Here is a 15,497-nt window from a genome sequence, read left to right as displayed (position 1 = left end):
ACCTCTTCACCAAATGTACCACAATCCCCTCCACACAACCATATTCCACAGCAGTCACAACAGAAATGAATGCTTTGCCTGAAGGATAAGCTACAAAATAGCTTGGTTTGCCATCTTTGCCGAAAGGAAAAAAAAGAACACTTAGCTGAGAAAAATAGATAGCACACAAACAATCTGCAATTATTATGCAATAACTCCATCATGCATCCTAAGACTTTACTGAAGTTATCAGAATTAGATACCAAGTTACGTTCGTACAGTAGGAATCTAGAAGTAAAGAGAGTGATAAAGGCATGAGCTGGTGACTGTTATGGCGCAAAGAACTCATGCCTTCTTTATAATGTATAAACCTTTATAATATCTATTTTATTCTTCTTCTTTTTTTAATGTACACTTGAAAAACACATATGTAAACCTAAAGAATTTTGCATTTACCTACAATCCAAACCATCAGGTCCTTTTAATCTCTGGGATTCTGTAAACAAATCTGTCTCCTCACACAGTATTCAACCACCTCCCTCTAGATATCAACCTACAACTTGCTTATCAATATCTAAGAGGATGATAAGCCATATAGAGAAAGTTAAGCTCACTTAGGTCCTGCTGATAGAACGTCAGTACTCTAAACTTTATTCAAAAGACACACATAAGAAACTAGAGCAGGAATAAAATGTTTGCTTTTGAACTAAGATTTATAGAGTTATCTACCTTATTGGTTTTTTTTTTCTTGGCAGGACTCCTATGCCTTTAAGATACATGTGTCAGGCAGAAACCTGACAACTACCTGACATGCCTTTTCATGATAAGAAATACTTCACCTGTTGGATTTTCACATTTATTGTGATACAAGACACTAAGAGTCAGGTCAGAAAGAAAGAAAAAGAAAACCCTACATATGACCACGGGTGAGCGATAAGAAGCTGAGCTCTGAGCAACAATGACAGTTATGAGAATATACAGCTATAAAATTCCAAACTGGGGAAAAAGAAGCTTAAGCTTTAGCAGCAGCTTATGAATACTTTATAAAGTTTAACACTGAGTTGCTACATGCTCTCAAAAAAGCATTTGTTTCACTCTAAATAACAGCAACCAATTAAGCATGCATTCCTTAGTGACAGGATCAAAAATGAATGAACTTCCAAGAGTTTCTTGAACAATTTCTGGGGCCAAAACACATCAACTTGACCCGAAGAAAGGGGCAAAAATGCAAGTCTGGCATTTCACCCCTGAGCTATATCAGAAACTGCAAACCCAGAGAGCCACTGACATGTGGGGACAGTGGACCTAGCCAGTCATTTGAGCTGTTTTTAAGATGATGCACATTTGTTTGAATCAAGTTTTGCAGAAAGAGAGAGAAAAAGAGAGAAAGAAAATTTTTGTTGTTGTTTACCTCTCTGTTGTGCAGTTGTGGGATGTGCTTGGGAAATACTTGTTCCCCCATCCCTTCCTCTTTCTAGTTTCCCTCTGTCTGTCTTGTCCCTTTGTACAACGCTTCTGACAGGCAAGGGAAAAAAAGGACGCACACTGCTGGAAAGTGTGAATATCCCAGCCACAGCTCAGCTGAGCTTAAACACTGAGAGGAGCCTTATGTGGCCTGCAAGAGAGAAGAAGGAAGGAAGGAGGGGAGTGTGGCGGAGAGGAAGGGAGGGTGGGGAGGGCAGACGAAGGAGGCAAAGCCATCGGGGTTTAAATTTAGACACCAATCTAAACAGATACTGCCTTTCCCAGAGAGGAGGGCACAAGAAAGACTCATACACATAGGGGGCACCAACTCTTCTGTACCTTGTTCATTTCCTCATTTCTTTCTCAGTCTTCTTCATCTTGCAACATCTTTTCTGGTGAGAATGTTTGCTCTGGTACTTTTCCATGGGTTTCTTAGACTGCATCCACACTGCAGAAATAATTCGCTTTGGTGTTGAACCAGATTATTTCTGCAAAGTGGATGTAGCCAAAAGGGTTATTCACACTAAATAATCCAGGTTGCATCTGGGTTAAATCTCCATTGTTCACACACATCCCAAATGCACCTGATTACTTGGGAGGGGGGCTGCCACCCCCCCCCACTTAATCTGGGATAATTTATATTGGGGTTTTCCCCATTTAAAAAAAGATCTGCATAGTTGGTAGTGTGAATAACCAATGCAAATAAACCTGAATAGAACCGAGATAAAACACTGCATACCAAAAAAGTGTTTCCAAATCCATTCTCATCATCGGCTCCATCTTTATTCAAATCCTTGCATGTGTGAATGACCAAACTCACAGAGATGAACATTGATGCAGATCAATACAGTTCCCTAGTGTGAATAACAAACCCATCACATCATTGCGCTGAAAAAAAAAACAACCTGACATGTGAATGACCCCTTAGACTCTTTGCTTCTAGCTTTTGCTTTCAAAACGGAAGAGCAGGAGGCTAATAGCTTGGTGGTAGAGCACATGCTTGGTATGTACAAGGTCCTAGATTCAATCCCTGGCATCTCCAACTAGGACAGGGAATGCTAAACTCTATACAGCCACTGTCAAACAGTCTCGGCAATAATGGAGTCACAATACCATTGGTATGACTCAGTATAAGGCAACTTTCAATGACATTGTCTTGATGGAAGTGGATACAGCATTGTCAAATGAATATCCTAGAATCTAAATTTAAGAGGTGAAGTTTAAGAACTTTAATGTCAACCCCTCCCTGGTTATCATGCACATTTTATTAATATTTTATGGTGTAAGACCTCAGAATTTTAGGGTCAACAAATTTATTGACTGTGCTTTTTTCCACCACAAGAGTCTGGGTAATTTTTACATAAAGACCATATTAATGTTAAAGAAAGGAGTCGGATGCCAAAGGTGTGTTTATCCTGTTTCCTTCTCTGCAAAGTGCCACTTCAGCTGCTGACAGGATCAAGGAGATTTCTTTTATCCATCTGTTCCTAATTTTCTGTTTTCCATTGCAACAAGGAAATGATGCAACTTAATCAGTTTTCCTTTATCTTAACTCTGGCTCCAGGATATCAGAGAAAAATATTTATTAATTTAGAACACCAAACATTTGTGAATAAGAAGAGTGTAGCATTAATCATTGGGATATTGTGTTTGTTGTTGTTTGCCTTCCACTTAAGCACATAATCAACATTTCTTGTTGATCCTAGGATGACCCTGTCACAGGGTTTTCTTGGCAAGATTTGTTTAGAGGAGGTTTACCACTGCCTGCCTCTGAGGCTGAGAGAATGTGACTTGTTCAAGGTCACCCGGTGAGTTTCATGGCTGAGCTAGGAATTGAACCCTGACCTCCAGAGTTGGAGTCCAACCCTCAAACCACTATACCACACTGGCCCTGGATGTATGGTCCAATCTGAATTACCTTTTCTTTACTCAGGTCATGAAAGGCAGCATGGCGTAGTGGTTTGAGTGTTGAATTATTACTTTGGAGACCAGGGGTCGATTCCCAGCTTGGCTATGAAACCCACTGGATGACTTTGGGCAAGTCACATGCTCTCAGCATCTGGGGAAGGCAATGGCAAACCTCCCCTGAACAAATTTTGTCAAGAAAACGCATGATAGATTTGCCTTGGGGTTGCCATAAGTCAGAAATGACTTGAAGGCACACAACACCATCACCACCACCACCACCACCACCACCAAGCTCAGGTCATGTAGTGGTTTGAGACAATATCTTTGGGGAACACTCCCTTTTCCTTTTGTGTCGTGTCTTTTTAGATTGTAAGCCTGAGGGCAGGGAACCGTCCAATTAAAAAGATTGTATGTACAGCGCTGTGTAAATTTACAGCGCTTTATAAATAAAGGTTAATAATAATAATAATAACAGGGTCCGAATCCCTGTTTGGCCATGGAAACCCACTGGGTGATTGGGCAAGTCATATTCTCTCAACCTCAGAGGAAGGCAAAGGCAAACCCCATTGAGCAAATCTTGCCAAGAAACCCCTTTGATAGGGTTATCCTATGATCAACAAAAAATTTCTTGAGGGCACATAATAACAACAAACTCTGGTGCACCAAACTGCAGGAAGGAATTTGCTGTGTGAAGCAACCATTTATGTTTCAGCTTGCAATCTATCTTCCATTATTTGCAAGTAAGCCCCATTAAATTCAGTGGGACTTATTTCAAAGCTGTACATCTAGAATTAAGCTATTAGTGAGGAAATGTCTTCCACTAAGCTGATGCCATAGATTTCTCTAGTCTGTTATGAGGCTACTAGTCCCACAAAGGCAGGGAAGGGCTATGAAAAAACAAAGGAAACCCAGAAACAAGGACTATGCAGAAAAGATACAATTCATGGAAATCACTAAAACCCAGAGTTCATAGATGGGAAACGTCATCTGAGGCAAGCAGTATGAATCTTTGTCTTATAGGGACAAATTAAATATTCAATTAATGCAGAAATACAATTAATGTACATATCTTTAAAAATGTAAACAGCTGGTGTGTAGGATTGATGGGAGCATCAATAGAATTGAGGGGGAAGAGGCTACCCTCCCCATAATAATTCTTTCAAATATACCCTCCATAGCAGAAGAATGGCATTTTAGAATAAGTAATAGAGAAATCAAGTCCATTATTAGATGCAAAGCCTCCAAAAGAAGAAACTGTTGCTGGTTTCTTCTTGGGTATTTTACAAAACCATCCAAGGACTTTATCACACAGTCGAAATTGGGGTTTTAAACAGTGATTATCCTGTGAAAATTGCATGATTGCGATTGCGATGTTAATACACTTTGCGATAAAAGAGTCATTATTCCAGGAATAACCCAGGCAATATACAGTAACAAATCATTCATGGAATTCCCCACGAATGCTTTCTTGCTGTATATTGCCTGATTATTCTTGGGATAATAGCTCTTTAATCATGACATTGTGTGAAAAACTTAATTGTGATTGCATGATTTTCACAGGATAATCACTGTTTAAACCCCCAATTTTCCCCATATGATAAAGTCCTTAGTGATATTTTTGTTGTCCCAGATAAATTCCTGACAATTCCTTGTACCAACAACAACTCTTTATTCCTACTCTCAAGACTGTTTCTTAATACTGAAACATGTCAGAATAACAATTTCTCTCTTCTCCTCCTTTCCCCCTTTTTAATTTCTTTTTAGAGTTTTGGAGTTTTAGAGAGGCTAAAACTTGCCCTTCACTCATAGAACCACCCTGACAATGATGACCCATTTAAAAAAAAAAAAAGAATTATTACTACTAACTCTTATTACTACTAATAGCCCCTCAATAGAATCAAAAGAATAGAGAGGAAGGTGACAACAACCAACAAAACTGAGGGACCCCTATTGTGAGAATTCATGCTTCTTTAGACCAGTCTGGGAGAGCTCCGGAATAACACTCTTGGGGTTTAGCAAAGCTAGATTTTTGTGGTAACTTTTAATCTTGCAGCCTCTATGTGGCGAGAACTGAAAAACAGACAAAGTGACAATCAATAAGATGAAAAACAGTTTAATATTTTAACAACACTCACTCTGAAGTGAGCATTGGCATTTTGAGAAACACACCAGTAAGTACATCAAAACTATGCCTTAAATAGGGAGATTTTCATGCTGCTTTTCTATCCTTCATATGTATGCTTTCATACAAGAAATCAAAATAATTCTAACAGCTTTGCAGTACAGTGGGTCCTTGGTATCCTATGGGGTTTGGTCCCAGGACTCTCTATGGATAACAAAATCTGTGGATACTCACTGGCATAGTAAAATGGAAAAATGAAGGTTTACTTTTTGGAATGTCTATATTTCTGAAATATTTTCAAGCCATGGATGCTTGAATCCATGGATAAAAAATTGCTGGATATGGAAGGCTGACTGTATTTACCAGAACATGTTTTCACAAAATTATTCCCAAACAAACATCATATATTCCAGTCCAAAAAAGGGATGTATACTTGTTGACAATGGTATGGACGGACAAATGCACACATGTTATACAGAATTATTTAATTTGGGTAAAAAAAGGGACATTTTATTTCCTGAGTGCATATGTGCAAGTGAAAAGGCCAAGCCTTGATAAATGATCCAATCTATTTCTAAAGTAATTTGTTTATGGCTTAAAATGGCACTAGAACTGGAATTTGTACAATGGCATTGTGCACATGTGCATCAGTGCATTATTTGGCTGTTAGTTCGGAGAACTTTTGCCAGTAAGGAGATTACTATGCAGCAGTTCTGATCAGGTTTCCATTTAGATGTTGAACACTGGCATCTGACCACTCAGACTGTTCTTACAGTACTTATATCTGTTATTAAAGAGGGGAGAGGGGAGGAACGGAAAAGAATTTGCATTTTGTAGCTTAATAAATCAAAAGTCGACATCCTGTTTTTGTACAGCGTCTGTGCCTTTAACCCTTCTCTAACAATACCAACAGGAAATGAACACAAGCCATTTCAATGTGGGAATTCTGCTTTTGCTTGTGACCCAAAGACTGGCTAAGTATATCTTGAAAGATCTTTCTCTAACCAAAGGAATGCTGCAAGTCTTGGGGGACTTTTCTACAGGAAGTGAAATCAGTTGGAACTGTCTGTACTATTGACAGCTTTGATGCCATTGTGCAGCTGCTGTTGAGGACATGTGAACACAGTCACAACGTAGCACTCCACAGAGCATAACACTGCAGAGTCTTGCCAATTCTTGAAGGACGGCAGACCTTACTAACATCTCTAATTTTTCTCCTCTATGTAACATGTTGCCTGATGAAGAAGCCAGTGGAGCTTCAAAATGGGACCGCCCGACTTACTGGGCTGGTCCAGTTGCTGGGGGAGGGGGCAGTCGCTCTCCCTGGAGGTCCAGTGGAGGTGCTGCTGGCATGGCCAGACCAGGCAGTGGGTCTCTCCTGGGTTGCAGCCCTGCCGCGGTGCTTGGAGTCCACATGGTTTGTGGACTTCAACTCCCAGGAGCTCTGGGAGTGGAAGCACCGTGCCACAGGGGCTGCTGGGCCACTTCCAAGCTGGGAGACTCGAGGGCGGAAGTGGCCCCAACTGGCGGGCGGCACGGGGGCTACCACCTGGTGATTGGCCAGGAATAAGGTTGCCATAATTGAGGACCTCCAAACCGGGACAAATGTAGGACAAGGTTTGAAAATGTAGGACTTTTTTTTAAAATTTCCTGGCTAGGAAATTTAAAAAAAGGTCCTACATTTTTAAAACTTGTCCTCCTCCTCCTCCCGGTCTGGGAGGAAGCCTAGGCCTGCTCCCAGACCAGGAAGGGGGGCGGGGCGGCTTGGAATCGCGGCGATCGCCGCGGTGCCAAGCAGCCTCGTCCTCCTCCCAGTCTGGCAGGAAGCCTAGGCCTGTTCCCAGGCCAGGAAGGGGCGCGGGGCGGCTTGGAATCGCGGCGATCGCCGCGGTGCCAAGCAGCCTCATCCTCCTCCCGGCTTAGGAGGAAGCCTAGGCCGGCTCCCAGGCCGGGAAGGAGGCGGGGGCTGCCCTTCATCGCGGCGATTGCCGCGGTGGGAGCCGGCCTCCTCCTCCTCCCGGTCTGGGAGGAAGCCTGGGCCGGCTCCCAGGCCGGGAAGGAGGCGGGGGCCGCCCTTCATCGCGGCGATCGCCGCGGTGGGAAGCGGCCTCCTCCTCCTCCCTGGCCTTGCGGAGGCCTTGGAGGACCCAGAGGTCGGAGCTCCGACCACAGAGCCGCCTCCAAGGCCTCGCTGGGGCCCGGGAGGGAGCGTCTCCGCGGCTGGAGCTCCAACCGCGGAGAGCCTTCCCAGGCCTCAGCAAGGCCTTGGAGCCGCCACGGGGGCTGAGGTGGCCGCAGTGGGCAGGGCCATCCCAGTTTGGGTGCCAAACCGGACCGGGACAGGGATGGCACCACCCAAACCAGGATTGTCCCGCCCCCCGGCGGGATATGGCAACCCTAGCCAGGAAGGCTGGGAGGGGTGGGCCCTCCCTGGCTTCCTGGCCATTTATTGGTTGGCAGGCCTATGTAGGCTCGCGCTGTGCCGGCTTCCAGAGCCATTTTGAGCTGGTTCCCCACCCTCCCTTCCTTGTTAGGCTTGGTGATGCTCTGTCACAACTTTCAGGGGTGGCGGTAGCATAAGCCCTAGATCTGGTGGGCATGGTCTCCCGTGCTGTGGAGCACTGGATCAGGAGTCCCACTGGGACACGGGGGTGCTGAGGGTTGCAATGTCGCCAGTGCTGGGGCGGCATCGATTCAGCGTTCCCTGGTGACATGGGGCAAAGATGCGCATTTGTGCATAACCGGCTCCTTAACTGGCTTACGTGCTTTAAGCCAGTTACCCCTCTGTCATCCTGAAGCCTGGCCATGACCAGGCATTTTGGTTCATGGTGTATGTCAGATCCAGATCTCATGCTTTCAGGTCAACCCTCTTTTTTACTTGTTTGCTGTTTTCAATAAAAGTTGTGGCCTTTTTCTTGCCAATTGGTTGTCATTTGTGTTATTTGCACCCTCTCCCCCTTGTTTGAATTTACTAAATGGCCAACACAGCTACCCCTGCATGTTTTCTGTTTAGTCATAGGTTCAATCATCTTGTTTTTACCCAATTTAGTTCTTAACAAAGGTTGCAGCTGCACTGCAGAAATTATCCAGTTTTATAGGAGATTGATAGGCGAATGTGCAGACTAATAATAGCCATTTCCGGTACCACACCAGTTGTGGTACCCCAACAAACTACCATTCCCAGAATTACATAGCACTGAGTTGTGACAGGTGTCAAACTGGATTATTTCTGCAGTGCAGATGCAGCCCTCAATGAGTTTTTCTCCTACTGTGTTTTTCTAGCTTTGTAATAGAAGCTAGCCTGGCTCATAATATGATTCAGGTGCATTTGGAGAAAGCCACTGCCCATCATAGTTGCTTCAGCAATATCAGTATTGATGCTACAAAAAGCTTTAACTAACAAAGAGTCAAAAGGATTAAGCATAGGAAAAGGCTGCACTTAGCAACCCTTGGTTTCTCCAGCTTTTAGATAAATGCTGTAATAGAGGTCAAAGGCAACCATCAAATCCCAGAGAGTTTTTCATCTTAGTGGTTGTCACTTATATACAGAAAGCTGGCTGAGTACATAGTCTGAAAATTGTCAGAAAGTGCCCAGGGATTAAATAGGCACAGCGGCAGTCATATTCATGAACCGATTAACCTTATCCAGACAGCTCATGAATCTGCACGATCTGAAAAAAAAATGGCTCTTACTTTATTGAGAAACTAGTTAAGTTATACAATCAGCCCTCCACATCCACAGATTTTTCATCCATGGATTCAAGTATCCACGGCTTGAAAATATTTTTAAAATACATAAATGCCAAATCATGATTTGGCATTTTATATAAGGAACACCATTTTATTACACTGTTGTATTTAATGGGACTTGAACATCCACAGATTTTGATATCCACTGGGGTCCTGGAACCAAACCCCAGTGGATATCAAGGGTCCATTGTACTAAGTTTGGAAACATTTGCAGACTATAGCTGCCAGAATTCCCCAGCCAGTGTGGGCACTGGTTATTCTCACTAGGGGATTCTGGGACTTATACTCACAAAAATAATTTCCCCAAGCTTTGGTTACACTAGACCAGAAGCACAGGCAGGTTGTGTTAGCTGGACAACCAAAGCTCCAGAGGAAGACGGAGGAAAAAGTCAGATAGCTTGTTTTGATGGACATCAGACAGAGGCAGTGGTAATCTTCAGACTTTATTGTGTAATGCAGAAATAAGGCCAAGACAATAACAATGTTATCCTGAAAGAAGGCAGATCCTGCCCATGGTGGAATACTGTTATCAGGACACAGCTGGACTGGCTCAGTTCATAAAGGAAACAGGCGGCTGAGAGAAAGGGCTGGCCCTTCCCCTTAAAGAACAGTTATCTGGACAGAGGGAAGAGGTTATCTAGACAGAAATGACCTCTCTCAAAATGAGAACAGTTTGAGAATGCAGGACTAGCCCAGCTTGGAGCATATTGCTTTCGATTTTGCCGTCCCCATGAATTTCAGAGGGTTTTCTTAGGCTTTTAAAAATATATATTATTGCTGAAAAGAACAAACAGGAGCTATACTCGGCAACCCTGCAGCATCTTGTGCAACAGCCTTGAAACAGCAACTCTCTTGTGAAAGTGTGGTAACATGCTTCCGTCTAGCAAAAAAGGAAAGGAAAGGAAAGGAAAGGAAAAGAAAGGAAAAAACCGTTGAAAAGAGTAGAAGAAGGAAGATTTATTATTTTATTAAAAGCATTTTTACTTTGCTTTTAAAATATGCTCAAGATTGCTAATGGCTGACAAAAAGCATAAAAATAAAAAGCATAATCAAATCCGTCTGAACCAACATATATATTGAGCAATCATAATGTATAACGCAGCTGCAAGATGAGAAATAAGCCACAGCAGTATGAAAATATATAATCTGTATTTCCTTCTCAAACACTGGGACATGGACTTCAGGGGTTTTATTTTTATTTTTATGAAGATCCCATACATTCTGAATAGGTGAATATGAAAGAGTTAAAACTATGCCCATTACCTACTCTCCTCTATTTTACTCATATCACTTGATTTTTTCCAGAATCAGGTTTATCAGTATTTCTGTTGTTGTTATGTAATGTGTTATAGAAACATAGGACTTTTTCAGATGGATAAAAAAGACTGAAGCATAGTGAGATGCTCTCATCAGTGTTGTGTGATTTGGCAAAGATTTTCAGATGACGCCATTATCCTGTGAATAAAGAAGAGTTTTCCAGCTGCTTTTAATTCATGGGAAGGTCTTGTGAATGAAAAGTGGATGGAATGCTCCTCTTTATTCATGGGATAATGGTGGAATTATTGCGATGTCACACAACGTCATCTGAAAATAGTCACCAAATTGCACAACAGTGATGAGAGAATCCTGCTATGCTCCCGTCTTATTTGCCATCTGAAAAAGTCCATATTCAACAGTTGCACAGTGGGTTGGGGTTGGGGTTCTTTGCAATATTTTATTTCAAACTTTTTGGCTGATTTCAATTAAATTAATATTGTTATGGAATTTCAAATTCTTACCTCTGTGTCTCAGAAGCCACTGAGGTGTGTTTCATACAATTGGACCGCAGCTTTGACTTTTGCGAATTTGATTATTTGCGCTTTTGATTAATATGGTTCCTGTAGGAATCTCTAGGTCTCCTGCTGGAGAACCTAGAAGTTGTGAAGTTGAAGGCTTTCATGGCTGGCATCCATAGTTTTTTGTGGGTTTTTCGGGCTATGTAGCCATGTTCTAGAAGTGAAATGTCAGAAACCTAGAAGTTGCTAGAGAAAGCACTTCTCTAGGCATTTGTAAGTCCTCCAACATGATTCTATGATCAACATTTGGCAGACGTTGACCATAGAGTTGCACTGGAGAACCTGGAGATTCCTAGGGGTCGTTACCACTCGCTTATACAACGGTTTACAAATCGAATGCAAGGTGTATCGTTCCCACTCAATCCCAAATTAACTCTAGAACAGTTCTAGATTAACCCGCAATCGTTCCCACTGCGATTCGAATCTGATTCGAATCGTAACATTTAACTCGGATTAGAAGCCTATAAACTGGCGTAAAAAAATACTAGGGTCTACCCTAGTATTATCCCTTGATCCGAGACAGGAATCGCTGTATTTAAATGGGAACGTTTCGGCATCTGATTCGGCTTCCACAGGATGGGAGGAGCTGCGCTCAAGGGGCTGGCCTGGGGGTGTCACCCTCTTTGGTTTCTTTCTGCATTGCCGGCGCCATTTTCTTCTATTCGCATAATAGCCTTTCCTCCGGTGGATTGCAACCTCCCGTCTGCTCCTCTTTCATAGACCGATGTGTGAGGAGAGCCATTGAACACCATTTTAAACTATTCTTTCTTTTTCACCTCTGCCTGAGCACCAGATGGGCTTTGGAGGACAGCCCAGAGATCAATGGGGCAGGCAAAGTGAATTTGGGGAGCCGAGGCTCTTTCCAGAGGAACTATGGGATGGGTTTTGCCGGACATCCCCGCTTCATGGCTCCCAAGACAGCCCAGGGAGCAATCTTCCCCAAAGATTCTCTCCCCATGGGGTGACCAAAGCGAATTTGGGGAACCGAGGCTCTTTCCAGAGGAACTATGGGATGGTTGTGTTTGTTGTGTTTGTGAGACATTTATCCTCCTCTGCCAGAGAGTGCTGGTGCCATAATAAACTACCATTCCCAGGATTCCCTAGCACTGAGTTATGGCAGTTAATATGGGGAGACACAGAAGAGGACGAATAAACGCCTCCTGATTGGCTCTTTTAAAAAAAAACCGCGAAATTTATAATGAATTAAAAACGGCCAGGTAGTGGGGACGCAGGTACAGGCTACATCGGTGTATGTTACTCCGAATTAATGTGACATCATGATGACATCGCTTTGACTGACAGCTGAAACAAGTGAATGTGAACGAAAAAGTAACCAAACCGGTTTAAATATACACCGATTCATCCTTGAATGGGAACGAAACAGGGTCAATTACAGTGAATTAAAATAAAACGTTACGTAAATGGGAACGATACAAATAAAGCGATTTGAAAAGCGGGATAACACTCGCTTTATTTTGAATCGCTTTAAAACAAACCGCTGTATTTAAATTAGTTTTAAATCGCAAGTGGGAACGCCCCCCTAGAGGTGTTCTCTTAGGTGAAAAGAATAGCATTTTTAAAATTTGTGTTTTTTCCGCATTCTCAGGGGAGCTTTACCCCTAACCTCAGAGAATGTGGAGGGACCACTGAACTATATCAGCACATCCAGCAAGTGTTTCTTGGGGCCTTATTGCATTACACAGAGAGAGAGAGACTTAAAAATGAAACAAAACCTGTGAAGCTCACCAGACACAATTGCCATCATTTTAGTAACTCTGCCAGTGGCTGGACTCTTTCCTAAGAGCATTGTTATAAACTAAACAAGGAAGTAGCACCCCCTTGTGATCACTGACTGGAAAATACTGAACCAGGTAAGACTTTCTGTTGAATTTGGCTCTGCTGTTAATCAAACAAGGATATTATTATTAACCTTTATTTATATAGCGCTGTAAATTTATGCAGAAAGGAAATCAAAATCTGCTGGAAAGTCTCTGGATGATATCTGTGAGTGTATTTACCTTATAGGAAAGAAGCAAAAAGCTGGGGAGCACCCAATAAAATCTCCAGAAGAAATTGTGTCTCAAGACATTCAGTGGTTTGTTAATAAAAAGCCCAACATGTTTCAGCCAGTATATGGCATTTCAAAAGCCTTCTTCAGGGGCTATATAAAATCATTCAGAGGCAAAATATAAATACATCATAAAACAATGCATAACGGCTTGAGAGATATGCTGTTCCCAGGGATGAAGATCCATGAGGTAACAGAGAGGTTGGCAAGACTGATCAAGTCTACTGATCATTACCCATTATGTCTGATCGGCACTGGAACTAATGATACAGGAAGAAGATATAGCCTTTAAAGTATTGCAGGAGACTACAAGGCTCTAGAGAGGAAGCTAAAGAATCTTAGGAAACAGGCTGTTATTTAAACCTTCCTTTTAACAAAAAGGAGTCCAAGACTGGGGAGAATACAAGAAGCGAACAACTGGCTCTGCAGATGGTGCCATCTTGGCTGAAGAGCGGGATAGAAATTATTATTATTATTATTATTATTATTATTATTATTATTATTATTATTTTGAAAGAGTTGTCTTCTTGGGCCATGGCTGTGATTTCAGAAAAAGGTACTTCTGGCAAGGGATGGGTTGCACCTTGCAGCAGTTGAAAGGAATGTATTGCTAGGAGTCTCACAAATCTGACCAGGAGGGTTTTACGCTGAATTACATGGGGAGGGAGATGGTATACAAGAACAGGGATATGCCAAAATGCTGGGGGAAATGGCTTTAAAGATACAGGAAGATTGTACCAATAGTACAAAAACCCAAGAGTGGACAAAACATAACAAAAGTAACACAGCCTGCCATTGCATAAACAGTGTTTTCCAAGGTAGTACATTAAAAAAACACAGACACTGTGCTCAGATTGGCACTCCAGGTTATCACATATCCACCCAACCATAAAGCATGCACTGTCTGGGAACAGACATACTAGAGCTCTGCTTTGCATCCCTGGAAGCTGCTGAACAGTTTTGTGAACCAATATTCCATCCCTTTCAATATTTCACAGATGAAAACAGGGACACATGTGCAAAGCAACATCAGAGTGTGGCAACCCAACAAATGTCATTAAAGAGGAAGAACACACAAGCCAGGAGATTCTGCAGCAGTTTGCTTTTGTTTGAGTCTATTGAAAAGGACCAGATTCCACCTGCTTCCTCTCCTCTCCTCCATGCTGAGTTCAAACTACTTTTGCACTTTGGACTGAGTTTGCAGCAATAGAAGTAAAATGAGGACAAAGAGGGAAAGCAGGAGGAAGAGAGAGAAAGTGGGACGTTCCTGAAGCATCTGAAAAAGTGGAGCAACAGATTAGTCAGGACTGCCTCTACCAAACTGGGACATTTGCAAGGTTTAACACACAGGGAACTGACCTGTGCTTTGCACAGCTAGAAGCTTTTCCATGGTGGGAAAATGTAAGAAATAGATTAGTGTACAGGCATTGGTACCAGCACACCACTTGAAAAGGTCTAAAACGGGTGGCAACTACATACATGGCAGGGGCCATTTTTCCTTCCTGCACGCACATGGCAACCACAGTAGCACATTTCAGCATGCCTAAAGTGATGCGATTTCATTTCCAGCTACCAATTTGACTTTTTCCCCCTTTTTGGTCTGTTTTTGGGAGTTAGAGGAGGGTTCAGGGAAGCAAACTGTTGGCTTTTTAGGCGGCTTTGGGAGTGCTCTATGTGCTGTTGAGCAGGTCCATATTTCAGTCCCCCATAAAGCACCCTTTTTAGTGGGTTTCATTGGCAAAATCTGAATTTAATTTAAGGGATATATCATTGGCAGAGAGAGAGAGAGAGAGAGAGAGAGATAAGCAGTGTGGTGTAGTGGTTTGAGAGTTGAACTAGGACATTGGGAGACCAGGATTCAAATGCCGACTCAGCCATGGAAACCTCACTGAGGAGTTTATCACACTGGGGCTAATTCCGACATTAAAGAGAGATTAAAGTGCATTTAAAGCATCCCACAAATAAAGAGAAAATTACGAGTAATGGCGCAAATATCACACGCAATTGCGCAAATAAAGCGATATTGGAAATGCATTGTTGCTGAAGTCCTGAAAGTAAAAAGATGTGTGTTAATGCTTCTTTGCATTATATATTTGCATATATAACAAAAGGATCCAAAGCCAATATATACAAATGATACGAAATAAATCATAGCAATAATGGCAATCACAAAAACAAAATACAAACTACACTGAAGCAAATAAAACAAATATAATACAACACAAAAGTTGATCAGAGCTAAACACACACAGCTGAAGATCATCTGTATTCTCATAGCTCACCATTAACCTTATAATGGTCATTAACCTTATAATGACTCAAATATAGGTCTTGTTACTATTCCAGCATCTCAGCCTCATTTGATTTGCTA

General features: G+C 42.3%; 1 protein-coding gene across 1 annotated transcript in view; it reads right to left on the bottom strand.

Moving 5' to 3' along the window:
• RCSD1 (RCSD domain containing 1) overlaps positions 1 to 1,605 on the bottom strand; it is a 40,897-nt gene extending 39,292 nt beyond the window's left edge. Inside the window, exon 1 of the mRNA XM_089512253.1 lies at positions 1,391 to 1,605. Within this exon, the coding sequence (XP_089368379.1) occupies positions 1,391 to 1,441 (51 nt within the window). The 5' untranslated portion in view covers positions 1,442 to 1,605. The remainder of the gene's footprint in view (positions 1 to 1,390) is intronic.
• Positions 1,606 to 15,497: the final 13,892 nt, after the last annotated feature.

Source organism: Sceloporus occidentalis, unplaced genomic scaffold (assembly GCF_023333645.1).
Source record: "Sceloporus occidentalis isolate IW3139 unplaced genomic scaffold, rSceOcc1.0.p SCAF_2, whole genome shotgun sequence".
In the NCBI taxonomy this organism is placed as follows: Eukaryota; Metazoa; Chordata; class Lepidosauria; order Squamata; family Phrynosomatidae; genus Sceloporus; species Sceloporus occidentalis.
Note: the sequence above shows the minus strand (reverse complement) of the source record. Positions and strands in the feature narration are given on the sequence as shown.